Genomic DNA, 13,499 nt, shown 5'->3' with positions numbered 1-13,499 from the left:
ACGTCTTTACCTTGGCCTGCCAGACACCAACGTGTCTTGCACTGTGATGGCTGTGGTGGGAAATCATATTCCCAGCATGCAGCAGGATTATCACTTTAGTCCTGATTTCAGGGTGAACACCGTTACAGTTTTCCTCCAGCATTGCAATGTATCCATTCAGAAAGAAGACCAAAGCATGTGGGCTCTCTGTGCACACTAAACTCGTGCCAGTGCTACAGCTGAAGCCCTTTTTAAACCATTCAGTCCTTTCACACATGATTTAAAGGGTGAATACACAGACTTCAGCACACTGCAAACATTCACACCGATACTGTCCTTAAAAAGAGTCAAAGGAGAAGGGAAGATGGTCAACATTTGGGGTCGCAAAAACCACTGCATATGCCAAACGTGCGTCCACTCTCCTTATCATGGTACAAAAGGATCATGAATTTGTTGACTTGTTCCATCTTTTTCCATCCACATATACACCCACCCTCAGACTCCTCCCCTTCACTCTACTCATCCTGAGAGACTCCTCCCATTTTCCCTCACCCACCCTCAGACTCCTCCCCTTCACTCTACTCATCCTGAGAGACTCCTCCCATTTTCCCTCACCCACCCTCAGACTCCTCCCCTTCACTCTACTCATCCTGAGAGACTCCTCCCCTTCACTCTACTCATCCTGAGTGACTCCTCCCCTTCACTCTACTCATCCTGAGCGACTCCTCCCATTTTCCCTCACCCACCCTCAGACTCCTCCCCTTCACTCTACTCATCCTGAGAGACTCCTCCCATTTTCCCTCACCCACCCTCAGACTCCTCCCCTTCACTCTACTCATCCTGAGTGACTCCTCCCTTTTTCCCTCACCCACCCTCAGACTCCTCCCCTTCACTCTACTCATCCTGAGAGACTCCTCCCATTTTCCCTCACCCACCCTCAGACTCCTCCCCTTCACTCTACTCATCCTGAGAGACTCTTCCCATTTTCCCTCACCCACCCTCAGACTCCTCCCCTTCACTCTACTCATCCTGAGAGACTCCTCCCATTTTCCCTCACCCACCCTCAGACTCCTCCCCTTCACTCTACTCATCCTGAGAGACTCCTCCCATTTTCCCTCACCTACCCTCAGACTCCTCCCCTTCACTCTACTCATCCTGAGAGACTCCTCCCATTTTCCCTCACCCACCCTCAGACTCCTCCCCTTCACTCTACTCATCCGGAGAGACTCCTCCCATTTTCCCTCACCCACCCTCAGACTCCTCCCCTTCACTCTACTCATCCTGAGTGACTCCTCCCTTTTCCCCCCCCCGCACTCACCTTTAAAGACTCCTCCCCTTTACCCTACTCATACTGAGAAAGACTCCTCCCCTTTACTCATACTGAGAAAGACTCCTCCCCTTTACTCCATTTTTGTCTCACCCCCTTAGCTTTCTAAAGGACGGAGGCACCTCTATAGGAAGGAATAGGTCAGCCTCACACACACACACACACACACACACACACACTCATCTTTCACCTTCTCTCATCAGCAGCAGCTGGTCTATAATGAGAGTGTGGTGCTGAGGGCAGCAATCCAAATGACAGAGATGGATGGAGTGACCCTCTTGCTTTCTCTACTCCCCCTCCCCCCCCTCTCTTTTCCATTCATTCCTTTCCCATGATACTGTTCTGCAGTCATAGGTAAGAACAACCACGTTTTAGCTTCCTGCCAAAATCCCACCAGGTGCTGCAGTCCCTGCCGGGTGCAATTTAATGAGGCTCAACAAGCCGAGCTGCTGTCACAGCTCAGTCATTTAGACATGCCACGAAAATCTGGTGGTGAGAACTGATCTGGGGTCAGGAAAATGTGCAGAGACCATTTCACACAGCACATTATTCACCCACTGCTCTCCTATTCAACACAGCACTACACAGAGCTCTAGTATTGAACGCAGCACTACACAGAGCTCTAGTATTGAACGCAGCACTACACAGAGCTCTAGTATTGAACGCAGCACTACACAGAGCTCTAGTATTGAATGCAGCACTACACAGAGCTCTCGTATTGAACGCAGCACTACACAGAGCTCTAGTATTGAACGCAGCACTACACAGAGCTCTAGTATTGAACGCAGCGCTACACAGAGCTCTCGTATTGAACGCAGCGCTACACAGAGCTCTAGTATTGAACGCAGCGCTATACAGAGCTCTAGTATTGAACGCAGCGCTACGCAGAGCTCTCGTATTGAATGCAGCACTACACAGAGCTCTCGTATTGAATGCAGCACTACACAGAGCTCTCGTATTGAACGCAGCACTACACAGAGCTCTCGTATTGAACGCAGCACTACACAGAGCTCTCGTATTGAATGCAGCACTACACACAACATGCTTTCTAATCACTCTAGCAGTTCCCTATGAAGGGGACTACACAAGGAATTAGGCCAATTTATGGGAGAATCCAAATGGTAGGAAAACCTTCAGTTCGAAGAGAACTTCAAACTGTGCAGGGAGTAGTGAATAACAGTTTATCACTATGCAGGAAGTTGAAAGGAAGGTTTACCCATCAATCATTGCATGTCGTGTCAAGGTCTTCTGGCGAGTTGAGCCTGCTGATTGGCTGATTGTCAGAGCTCGGCAAATAAACAGCAGTATGTCCGAATTTACTTAATGTATTTGTTTGTGCAGAAAATGTGGAAGTAAACTGTTCAGAAAAGGTGCCAGAATCAGCTGGAAAACTATAGTTTGTTAATTTCTATCTAGTTAGCTAATGTTAGTTGTCCTGAAGTAAATATTGGCTTAAGTGAGCTGTTCAGCCAACATCAACCAGATGTTCATTTTACGTCCAAAATGTGGGGTCAGCGCTATACAGACACAGTCCACCTCAGCCACCAGTGCAAAGAAAGAAACGGAAATGACAACAATGTGAGACTCACAAGGTCTTCTCTGTGATGGCATTGCAGGGCATTCTGGATGAGGGGACCTAATCAGCTGCTGTTGACCCGCATCACGTGACTAGTGTATAGGGAAGACCAGGGCACTTCTTAGGGACCGTGTGGATTGGAACACAGTTTTTCAGTGAAACACCACAGCACACAAAGAGCTCTCCCCCTGAATACAGCAGTATGCAGTGGTGTGAACACAGAGTGAACACAGAGTGAACACAGAGACGGACTGCAGGAAGACAGGGCAGAAAAAAGGGGGGAAAAATAAACGGGAGGAAACTGTCTGCTCTCCAGGGTCCGGTATGTCCGTGTTAAAAACAGAGGAATGCTAAAAATCATATATGTGAGTGAGTAGGCGAGTGAATGAGTGAGTGAGTGGGTGAGGGAGTGAATGAATGAGCTGATGTGAAAAGTGAGTGTGTGTGTTTACATCTGAGTGATGGATCTCGCTTCTCTCCTGTTTGCTTATGTCCGCATGGTCTGTTTTCATACACAATCACATACTTGCGCACATGCACACCCACACATACTTGCGCACACAAAGGCACGTGCAGGCATACGCTTGCGCGCGCACACACACACACACACACACACACACACACACACACACACACACACACACACACACACGCACGCACACACCGCTGCTTGGAGTACAGCAGATGGAACTGTGTTTTGAAATAGATTACATATTAAAGAATGTTATTCTGCCTATTAGCGTTGTGATGTTTAAGAACTAGACTGTCAAACAGTTCAACAGTCACCTTTACTGCGATAAACACACCTGGGCCTGCAGTGCAGCTTTGTAAGCTCATGCATACACAAAGATACATGCGGACACATACAAACACACACACACACACAAACAGATGCATGCACGCATATGTAAAAAATTCTGAAGATGCTCACACACGTATATACACACTTTTACATTCTTCCCTTTCTCTGAGAGACATTATGCAGTGTAGGTTCTGATAATGTTGTGAAACTGTTCACCAACACAGCTGTTCAAGTTGTAGATGACACTCAGGGTGGTTCTGACTGCATGTTGGGTCCGATACCTGGATGCCTCCAACTGCAGGAGAGTTCTGATGGTTTCACGCATGCACACACCTTCTCTCTCTGTCTCTCGGACACACACACACACACACACACACACACACACACACACACACACACACACACACACACACACACACACACACACACACACACACACACACACACACACACACACACACACACACACACACACCCCTCCTTTGATCTGAAGGAGCTTGGAGAGGGTTAGATGAGGGAAGATAAAAAAAAATAAATGGAGGGATAGATAAACGGACAAAGAAAAGGAGAGAAGCCTCAGTCACTGTGGAGGGTGCTATGTGTGTGTTTCTTGGAGAGAGCTGTCAGAGTTTCTGTGTGTGTGTTCCTGCAGAGAGAACTGTGTGTGTGTGTGTCTCTGTTTTTTTGCAGAGAGAGAGAGAGAGAGAGAGTTTTGTGTGTGTGTGTTCCTGCAGAGAGATCTGTGTGTGACTCTGTGTGTGCTTCTGCAGAATGAGCTGCAGTAATAAAAACGTTTTGAGAAATCATTAACTGGGACCTTTGTATACACTCGCGCGCGCACACACACACACACACTCACACACACACGAACACGCACGCACGTTCATACACTCATACAAACAGACGGGGTAAAGGTTAAACTCATTCTGAGATTGATGATGTGACATGACTTGGCAAGTGCAAGAAGGAGGTGTGTGTGTGTGTGTGTGTGTGTGTGTGTGTGTGTGTGTGTGTGTGTGTGTGTGCGTGCGTGCGTGTGTGTGTGTGTGTGTGTGTGTGTGTATAGAGCTCTGTGTGTTATAGTAGAAAGCTGCAGACTGTCAGTTCTGGTAAGTTCACAAATGTGAAGTATTACGACCTCAGGTTTTAGACAAGCAACACCTATTCCACAAAAGACGCACTCACTCATGCACAGGCATGAAGAGAATTCTCTCATATGGACGGATCTATTTAATAAGGCCTTGACAAAAGAGGAACAGAGGGAATTCCACCTCTGGTCCCTAACGTGCAGCGGACATAAACACGCCTTCACTAACTCATTATCTAACCCCGTGGGCTTCGCTAACTCATTATCTAACCCCGTGGGCTTCGCTAACTCATTATCTAACCCCGTGGGCTTCGCTAACTCATTATCTAACCCCGTGGGGCTTAATAACTACTCCCCCCCAACCCCCACCCCAACTGGCTGCTTTTAATTACAGATGTAGCAGGTAATTTCCTAAGGGTTCAAAGAAATGGAAAGAGGGAGAGGTGGAGAGGACATGGGTCAGAAAGATGGGTGGAGGAGTTTGGAGCCGGGACCCTGTGGTAGCCTGGAGGCCAGTCGGGTCTTTCATGCTGTCTCTGTGTTTTAGAGTCAGTTTTAGGCTGTTTGGAGAAGCTCAACTTTTGACTCAAGCCGAACTCAGCAGGAAACGTCCTGCCTCATCCATATGGATACACACACACACACACACACACACACACACACACACACACACACACACACACACACAATCAGAATAATCTGCTCATAAAGGAAGCATTCTCAGCAGGTTTTGATTTTATGGTGTCTACACCCACTTCTACATTCTCAGTGTTATTTACATAAATACTTTAAACTTAAATTAGCCACTGAGCTCCTCCAATCCTATGAACAGGATTGAAACCTGCTGCTGGAATCCAGGTTTGCGCTCCAGTTGTGCCGTGTGTTGTTTCTGGTCAGTAGAACGTTGCTGTCTTCATCTTACCGTCTTAACGGATGTGTGTGTACCTGCTGGATTAACACAGGTTAACAGTAGTAGCTATAGTAACAGTAGTAGCTATAGTAACAGAACTTGGGGTTTCTAACTGTCATGTGAAAATATTATCACAGTAGAAACTGGCTACATTTGGAAAAACTGGCAAAAAGTTTTTAAAAAATCACAAACAAAGAACACTAAAAAAGGAAAGTTTTGCGTGTGTATTTTCTCAGTGTGTATATTTCAGTACAGTACTACTCTTATTTTTTGTCTGTCCTGGTATTACACAGAGTCTCATTACAGTACTGAACGTCCCCCCGCCACATTAAGGCAACAGAAACACTAATTCCTTTTCCAGGCCCGGAATTAAGGCAGATGCCATGCTATTGGTCCCAGTGCTGCCATAGTGATGGTTTGGCCGCACTGGATTGGTCAATCTGTCCTCCACTCTCCAGCCTGCAGTGAAGCACGGACCTTGGGCGTCTTGCTAATGCTTGCATAGGCTGGCTAGCCATGGGCATGCTAGCGTGCTAACGCACAATGCCCTATTCTGAACCGTAGAACAGCCAGTGCAAAGAAAGAGGGAGGAAAGAAGAGAGAAAGGCAGAGAGAGGGAGGTAAAAGGAGCGGCAGAGATGGAGAGAGAAAAGAAAAGAGTGGGGGGGGGGCATTGAAAAAATGTAAACAAGTCCTTGCCCACATGAACAATACAAGGAAGCCATTGTTCTCACTAAAGACTCTTTCTTCTCCTCTTTCTCTGACTCGCTCTCTCTCTTTTCTCTCTCTCTCCTTCTCCTTTTGCTTTTCTCACTCATCTCCTTCTCCTTTTATCTCTTCTTCTGTCTCTTTCTCTCCTTCTCTCTCTCTCTCTCTCTCTCTCTCTTACCTGTATGCTTCCCTGTGTGCCTTTCTGTGTGTGTGTTTGTTTTTTGTTTTGTTGTGGTTTAAACCTGGCCACTGGTAGCTCAGTGGTTAAGGTCCTTGGCTTCTAATCGGAAGGTTGCTGATTCAAGCCCTGCCACTGCTGGGCCCCTGAGCAAGGCCCTTAACCCTCAATTGCTGAAGTTGTACTCAGTCATAATTGTAAGTTGCTTTGGATAAATGTGTCTGTCCCTGTTTTTCATACAAACACTGTATTTCAATAAAGAATGATCTATTTCAGTATAATAATAAAATATGATATTGAGCAGATCTTCAAATACTGCAAATAAACACTAAAAGAAAAATGAGTTTCATGTATAAAAAAAAATAGAAGAAGAATCGCGCTTGGGTTCTGTATCTTTTGCCATTAGAATTTATCTGAAATGTTGTTAGGGTCCTCGAGCTCTGTACTGCAGTCCTGCTATAAGGAGCTTTGTTTCTTTGTTTCTTTGTCCACCCCCCGAGGATTATTAAGACTTCATTTGTAATTATCTGTCATTCGTAAGGGAGGTCGTGTAAACATGAACAGCCCAACAGGCTAAACAACAACAACAGGAAAACAGAGAAGTGGTAACAGAATCTTTTGGACAATCCTTCTCTGCATACTGCCATGGGCTTTTGTGTACATCTTGTCCTGATTACAGACTCTTTCTAATATCAAATTGTTAAATTTGATGTCCCAGTGTACACTTTGAAGATTTGTCAAGACAGCCATGTGTCAAATGCCCCTTTAATTTGGCATGTATTATATATAATTAAATGAAACTGGTTTAAATTATACTGAATTGAATCTGATTGAATTGAGTCATAATGCCCTGAATCTTATTCTTCTTCTGTGTGTGTGTGTGTGTGTGTGTGTGTGTGTGTGTGTGTGTGTGTGTGTGTGTGGTGTGTGCGTGCATGTGTGTGTGCGTGCGTGTTCCTCCAGGCCCTGTGAGTAGTAATCTTGTTGCCCAGGAGGCTGTTAGGAAACAGGCAACTTTTCGCAAACCATCTGCAGCCAAACCCCCAGAGCAGCTCTCCAGTAAGAGCCAATTACCTTCACTCTCCAGTAAGAGCCAATCACCTTCACTCTCCAGTAAGAGCCAATCACCTTCACTCTCCAGTAAGAGCCAATCATCTTCACTCTCCAGTAAGAGACAATCATCTTCACTCTCCATTAAGAGACAATTGCCTTCCTCATCCATCAGACACTATTATGACATGACCATCAGCTTACAAATTTAGCAGCTTTTTCCTGTTATAAGTTATTTCATAGGCTGGACAATCTCACTTCTGTACTCTGTTCAAACAACGTTTTTATTAAACCTGAGAAGTAGTTTATCGGCATGCGTTTTTTGGTAAATGGAACCAAATGAGCACCCACAGCCTCTAACATTCTAATTCAGGCAACTGTAAACAGCACACTGTAGACACACACAAGTAGAGCAGACCGCCACCACGATGGGCCTTGTTGGTGCTTGGTCAGTTTGAAAGGGGGCATAAGTTCAGAGGCAGGTCCAGAGATCAGTGTGACCCATTTCAGTATCTTGGGATGCAGAATGACTGAGGTGAAATCCCCAGGTCACGCAGGTTATGGTGCCTGTCAGTGTTGAGTGGCTTGGTTGCTGTTGTTTACTGTTCTCTGTCTGACTCTCTGACTCTCTCACTCCCCCCCCCCCCCCCCCCCCCCCTGTTTCCCCCGAAGGCTGTCTGAACTGCAGCCGTATCACTGCGCTCGCTGATCGGCTAAGCTCTCTGGAGGCAAAGGTAACGTCCCTCGCCGTGAGCGAGTCTTATCGTTATCACGCCCGCCACAGGTTCAGACAGAAACAAGAGGTGCCAACTGATCAGGGTTAGTCTGGCTTAAGCCAAACCTGGGACTCAGGACAAGAAAACTGAACTCAGAATTGAAAAATGGTTTCAATTGAATGGTGCTGATGGCTGGAGGAAGCCAGGATGAGGGTGGACTCCGTGTTTACCAGTGTGAGGCGGACCGTTGAAGCTTTGGCGGGTGGGGGGGTGGTCTGTGGAGAAGTCCCATGCGTTATAACTAATGCAGTTTTTACCACTGCTGACATTGTTTGGTGACACCTGTATGTTTTAATATTGATGGTTTATCTGATGTTTGAAATAAATCTTAGTTTGAAAGCTCAGCGCTTCTGTCCACCAGGTTCAGCTCATCTCTGCTCCTCGCAGTCCCCTGGCCAAAGCTGGGGTTGAGCCTGACTCCTCCGCCCTCATGGGGGCGCCACCTGCCAGAGGAGCTCCGGGAGCACCAGGCCCTGCAGGTATGGCCCTCTCGCTCTGGGACGCCTGGGCTACCTAGCAGTTTTCTAGTCAGGTTTCTAGTTTAGTTAACTGTGCTTGGACATAAGCAAGTTGTCTGGACACTCCTTCCTTCTCGACTACCTTCCTCGGCTCATTCCTCTCTTTCTGTCTGTGTCTACCTCTCTCTCTCTCTCCCTCCTCCCCCTCTCTCCCTCAATCTCTCTCTCTCTCTCTCACACACACACGCACACACACACACACACACGCGCACACACACACACTCCCTCACTCTCTCTCCCTCCCCCCTCTGTCTGTCTCTCTCTCAGACACACACGCACACACACACACACGCTCTCTCTCTCTCTCTCTCTCACTCTCCCTCCATCTCTCTCTCTCTCTCTCACTCTCCCTCCATCTCTCTCTCTCTCTCTCTCTCTCTCTCTCTCTCTCTCTCTCTCTCTCTCTCTGTCTCCTGACCCAGGCCACTGCTTAACTAATCATGTGCTGATCTGTTTTTGCTGTCTTTTCAGGGGTCTTTTCATCCTTTTACAGCCAATTACAATCTCCCCTTCATTAGCCAATATCTTCTGCAGAGCTAATCCTGTTACTGGGGCCCACTGTGATGCACTGGGAAACACACCCACAGTCCTGTTTATCTTGACACACAGATGCTTGTGTGTGTGTGCGTGTGGATGTGTACGTGAGTGTGTGTGGGCATGCATGTGTATGTGTGTTCTTGCATGTTTGACTTAATGTACTTAATGTTTGTGCGTGCATGTGTGCGTGCGTGCGTGTGTGTGCGTGCGTGTGCGTGTATGCTTGGTGGTTTTGTTTTGGGAGATTGGCCCTGCACTCAACAAAGTCCCACTGCAACCTTGCTGTGTAAAAGAGAACGAGGCCTGAAGTGCCTTAGGCCACCAGGAGCTCATCCAACCCCAGAAACACAAAACCCTGCAGTGAGGATGATGATGGGAGATGAAGGCTTAAGAGCACAGAAAAGCAGCTGCTGACTGTACAGATGTGTTTGGTCAGCAGCGGAAAGGCTTGGGTTTTAGATTTGTGTGGTTCTCGCTCTCTCCAGTAGCCTCACATCTGTTTCACTGCTGCTCTATTACTGTTCTCTCTCACACTGCTGTTCTCTCTTTCACTGCTGCTCTCTCTTTCTGATAACTGCTCCTAATCGGAGCGTGGCACCTGCTATGCTATGGGCATGTTTGGAACCTCGCTGTTGTTCTACACGTCTTGGGCTCAGTGCCAGTTTGTTATCTCTGCTGGACTGTTGGGCAAATCCTTTAATCCCATACCAGCCTGGAGGGCACTGGTCCTGTAGGCAGTTAACAGACCCCACCACCAATCTCTGCAGTGGTGATGTAGACAGACATCGGTCCGCAGAGAAGGTTTTCACTTCAGGATGGCCACTGGCTCAGGTGGTTTAATGCACAGTTTGGCAAACCCCACGAATGGTGGAACGGTGCGAAGCACTAAATCGGAATCCTCGCACGCTGCCTGTCGATAATGTCATAATGGCAAGCGCGTGAAAAGGCGTGAGCCAGAGGCGTGTCTGCGGATTTGACTGTGGCAGCGTTTGGCGTGGTGTTATTTGCTGGGCTCACACTAAGCAGAATCCAGAGTCACGTCAGTGTTCGCCGCGTGGCCTGGAACGCCCTCCCTGTCGCCTCCACGCCACTTCGCACGGGTTTCGCTTCCAGAAGCCCTTTTCAAAAAAAAAAAAAATTCAAATAAAACGTGTTTCTGTACTGTGTCCATCGTTATAGAAAACAGGAAACATTTCACATTACAGCATGTCGAAATTCCGCATTGTGCATTGGGATCTGTGTTGTATTAATATGTCAGTTCATGAGAAGGGTGATCACAGTTTTAGTTCAACAGAGCAGCTTGCTTCTGAAGTATGTTCTGCTTATATATGTACATATGATCATATTGAATAGAAAATAAACCTACTTCCTATCAAACATGCTATTTGAGATGCAGTGTACATGTATATGTACACTATATTCTTATTGTTGGCATGTGTACATTTTGGACATTTTGGGACTTGGCCGCCTTCGTATGTTGCTGCCTTTGTGTAAAGTGGAGAATTATGGGACGTGATGGTGAAGTGCTGAGCGGCTTCAGGAGGACTTGGTCAGTCTCTGCCCCCTCACGGCTACCTACGCTGAGACACTTTAGCACGATGGAGGACAGAGAAAGCTGCAAACGTAGGATGAGGATGAGGCTCTGCCCCACTTCCTGCACAAAGGTGTAGGGATGAGTGTTACACCTTTGCACTTGTGCAGTATCGCACACAGAGAACAGTGCTCTCCTTCCTGAACTGGTAAGATGTTAGTGTGTGTGTGTCTTGCAGGACCGCAGGGTGAAAGAGGCATGAATGGTGTACCGGGCACAGATGGTAGGAGGTTCTCTGCCCCACTTATATTATTAGACACACCCTAAATATACTGAATGATTCTATAGCCGTGTGTGTTGTGTTTGTGGCGTTAACAGAGGTGCTAACGTGTGTGCAGGTAAACCAGGGTCTCGGGGTCTACCTGGACCCAAAGGAGAGGCAGGTGTGAGGGGACCCTCAGGTGCACCGGGATCTAAAGGAACACCTGGACCTGCAGGTAGGCAGAGCTACGCTCATTCGAACCTGGTGCCAACCATGTACAGTCACCTGGACTACATACTGGCTTCATATCATCAGCACCAATTGGAATCATTTGGCTTAATGGTACATTAATGTTTCAGTCACTGATCCTCAGAGGTTGAATGCATAATGGTTGCCAGTCATGCCTACAGTGTACCAGTGAAAGGGACATAAATGACTTTGCTCCCTATAAATGGCATAAGAGAGGAAGTTTAGAATTCAGCCTCGTTCATCCTCATCTTCATGCGTTATCGCTGTGGCATATCCTAAATCAGCAGAGGTATGAAGGGAATAACATGGCACTTCCTGTCTCCATAGCTGTATAGAATAGATTACAGCATGTTTTCAATAAGAACATATGACTAGCGCAGGTATTGCTGATAAGACTGTATTTAATGCAGACAAAGGCTTCTCCTTGCCACATTGTGACAGTGTGTGCAAATGTTGAAGTGTGTGTGTGTGTGTGTGTTCCATTAATAACAGCCTTTCCTCCTGCAGACAACTCAGCCATAACATACAAGCATGCTTTCTCCATGAGCTGCACTGGAGAGAGAAAGTGCTGAGTCAGCCACAGGCCTGTGGCTGCTCAGAAACTGCTGAGTCATGGTCAGACAGGCTGCTGTGCCATAATATTTATCTTCAGACTGTGGGGAACAGCTGCCTTCATCTCCAGCGTGGCGCTCTGATCTTCACTCACGCACCCACTGGCTTATGAGCGTGTTACAGGCTTCCAGGGAATATAGCACATGTGTATTTACAGACCTCTCAGAGAAAGGGCACATGCACACACACACATACACACACACACACACACACACACATACATACATCTAGACAGCATATAACCTGTATAAGTATGACTGAAAACAGTTATTGTTGTCATAACTGTCATAACCACTGAAGCACAAACAGATATGTCTGAAATGGGTGTGCATGAACTATGATCCTGCTGAAGGTTTGATAAGCTCTCATTCTGGGGTGAACCAGCCCCTGAGCTCTGAGGTGTGAGCAGAACCCAGTCACATCAGCAGCAGACCAGTATACAGTGCCCCCACTCTTATTTCCAGGAGATCTATATACAATGCTCCAGGCCTTATTCCTTCCATATGGCCGGCATGTTACTGTTTGTTTTAGACCGGCCACATGTTTTTAAGATCCAGCGTGTTTACTTTGTATGGGAGAGCTTTCTTCACCACTGTTCTCTGGTCAACCTCGAGGCTTGTAGCAGTGCAACATTTCTGATCTAGAGGAACAAAACCTCTTAAAAGAGTAGAAAGTCAATATATCATTAATATGCTTTCAAGAGAATAGCATTTAAAACACTTGGGAATGCAGTAGGATCATATACAAATGACAAAACTGTAAAAATCGACTTTAAAAGAAAGTGCCTCAGTGGTTAAGGTACTTGACTTGTAATTGGAAGGTTGCTGGTTCAAGCCCCACCACTGGCAAGTTGCCACTGTTGGGCCCTTGAGCAGGACCCTTAACCCTCAGTTGCTCAAGTTGCACTCATTCATAATTGTAAGTTGCTTTGGATAAAAGTGTCAGCTAAATGCTGTAAATGTAAATATCTAACTCCCACTGGATATTTCTAGCAGAATTGATCTGAATGTGAACATTATCCAAAATCCAATGCTGACTGTGGTCATAACCAGCTAAGCTTCTTCTGAAGTGGTGTGATGAAAAGGACACACATAGTACACCCAGCTGATCCAGGGTCAGGATGTCCTAAGATAAAAGAAAGTGTGACATTAGTGTGTCATCAGGACTTTTACTATCCAGGAGCTGTGACTTCCCTGATGTACTGGAGCACTCTGAAACGAAGTAAATACAAGGTTGTAGAATGCATTCATTAGAATGGTCTCATGCAGTACCTAGGTCAGGCTGAGGGGCGTGGCAGTAGTGCACCTGGGTAAGACTGAGGGGCGTGTCAGGGCAACTGACTTCCCCTTGCTTGTTTACTGTAGAGCATCGGGTTCTGAAGGAAGTCCATTTAG

The 13,499-nt window shown here is 46.7% G+C and overlaps 1 protein-coding gene across 10 annotated transcripts in view; it reads left to right on the top strand.

Moving 5' to 3' along the window:
- emid1 (EMI domain containing 1) overlaps positions 1 to 13,499 on the top strand; it is a 65,819-nt gene that overhangs the window by 35,980 nt on the left and 16,340 nt on the right. For 5 of the 10 annotated variants that reach the window (XM_035529949.1, XM_035529951.1, XM_035529948.1 and 2 more), the window contains 5 exons: positions 7,534 to 7,737; positions 8,293 to 8,354; positions 8,758 to 8,875; positions 11,221 to 11,265; positions 11,381 to 11,479. In XM_035529949.1, the coding sequence (XP_035385842.1) occupies positions 7,534 to 7,737; positions 8,293 to 8,354; positions 8,758 to 8,875; positions 11,221 to 11,265; positions 11,381 to 11,479 (528 nt within the window). The remainder of the gene's footprint in view (positions 1 to 7,533; positions 7,738 to 8,292; positions 8,355 to 8,757; positions 8,876 to 11,220; positions 11,266 to 11,380; positions 11,480 to 13,499) is intronic. The other 5 variants (XM_035529955.1, XM_035529956.1, XM_035529957.1 and 2 more) reach the window with 3 other exon arrangements.

This window comes from Electrophorus electricus, chromosome 9, assembly GCF_013358815.1.
Source record: "Electrophorus electricus isolate fEleEle1 chromosome 9, fEleEle1.pri, whole genome shotgun sequence".
Classification (NCBI taxonomy): domain Eukaryota; kingdom Metazoa; phylum Chordata; class Actinopteri; order Gymnotiformes; family Gymnotidae; genus Electrophorus; species Electrophorus electricus.
Note: the sequence above shows the minus strand (reverse complement) of the source record. Positions and strands in the feature narration are given on the sequence as shown.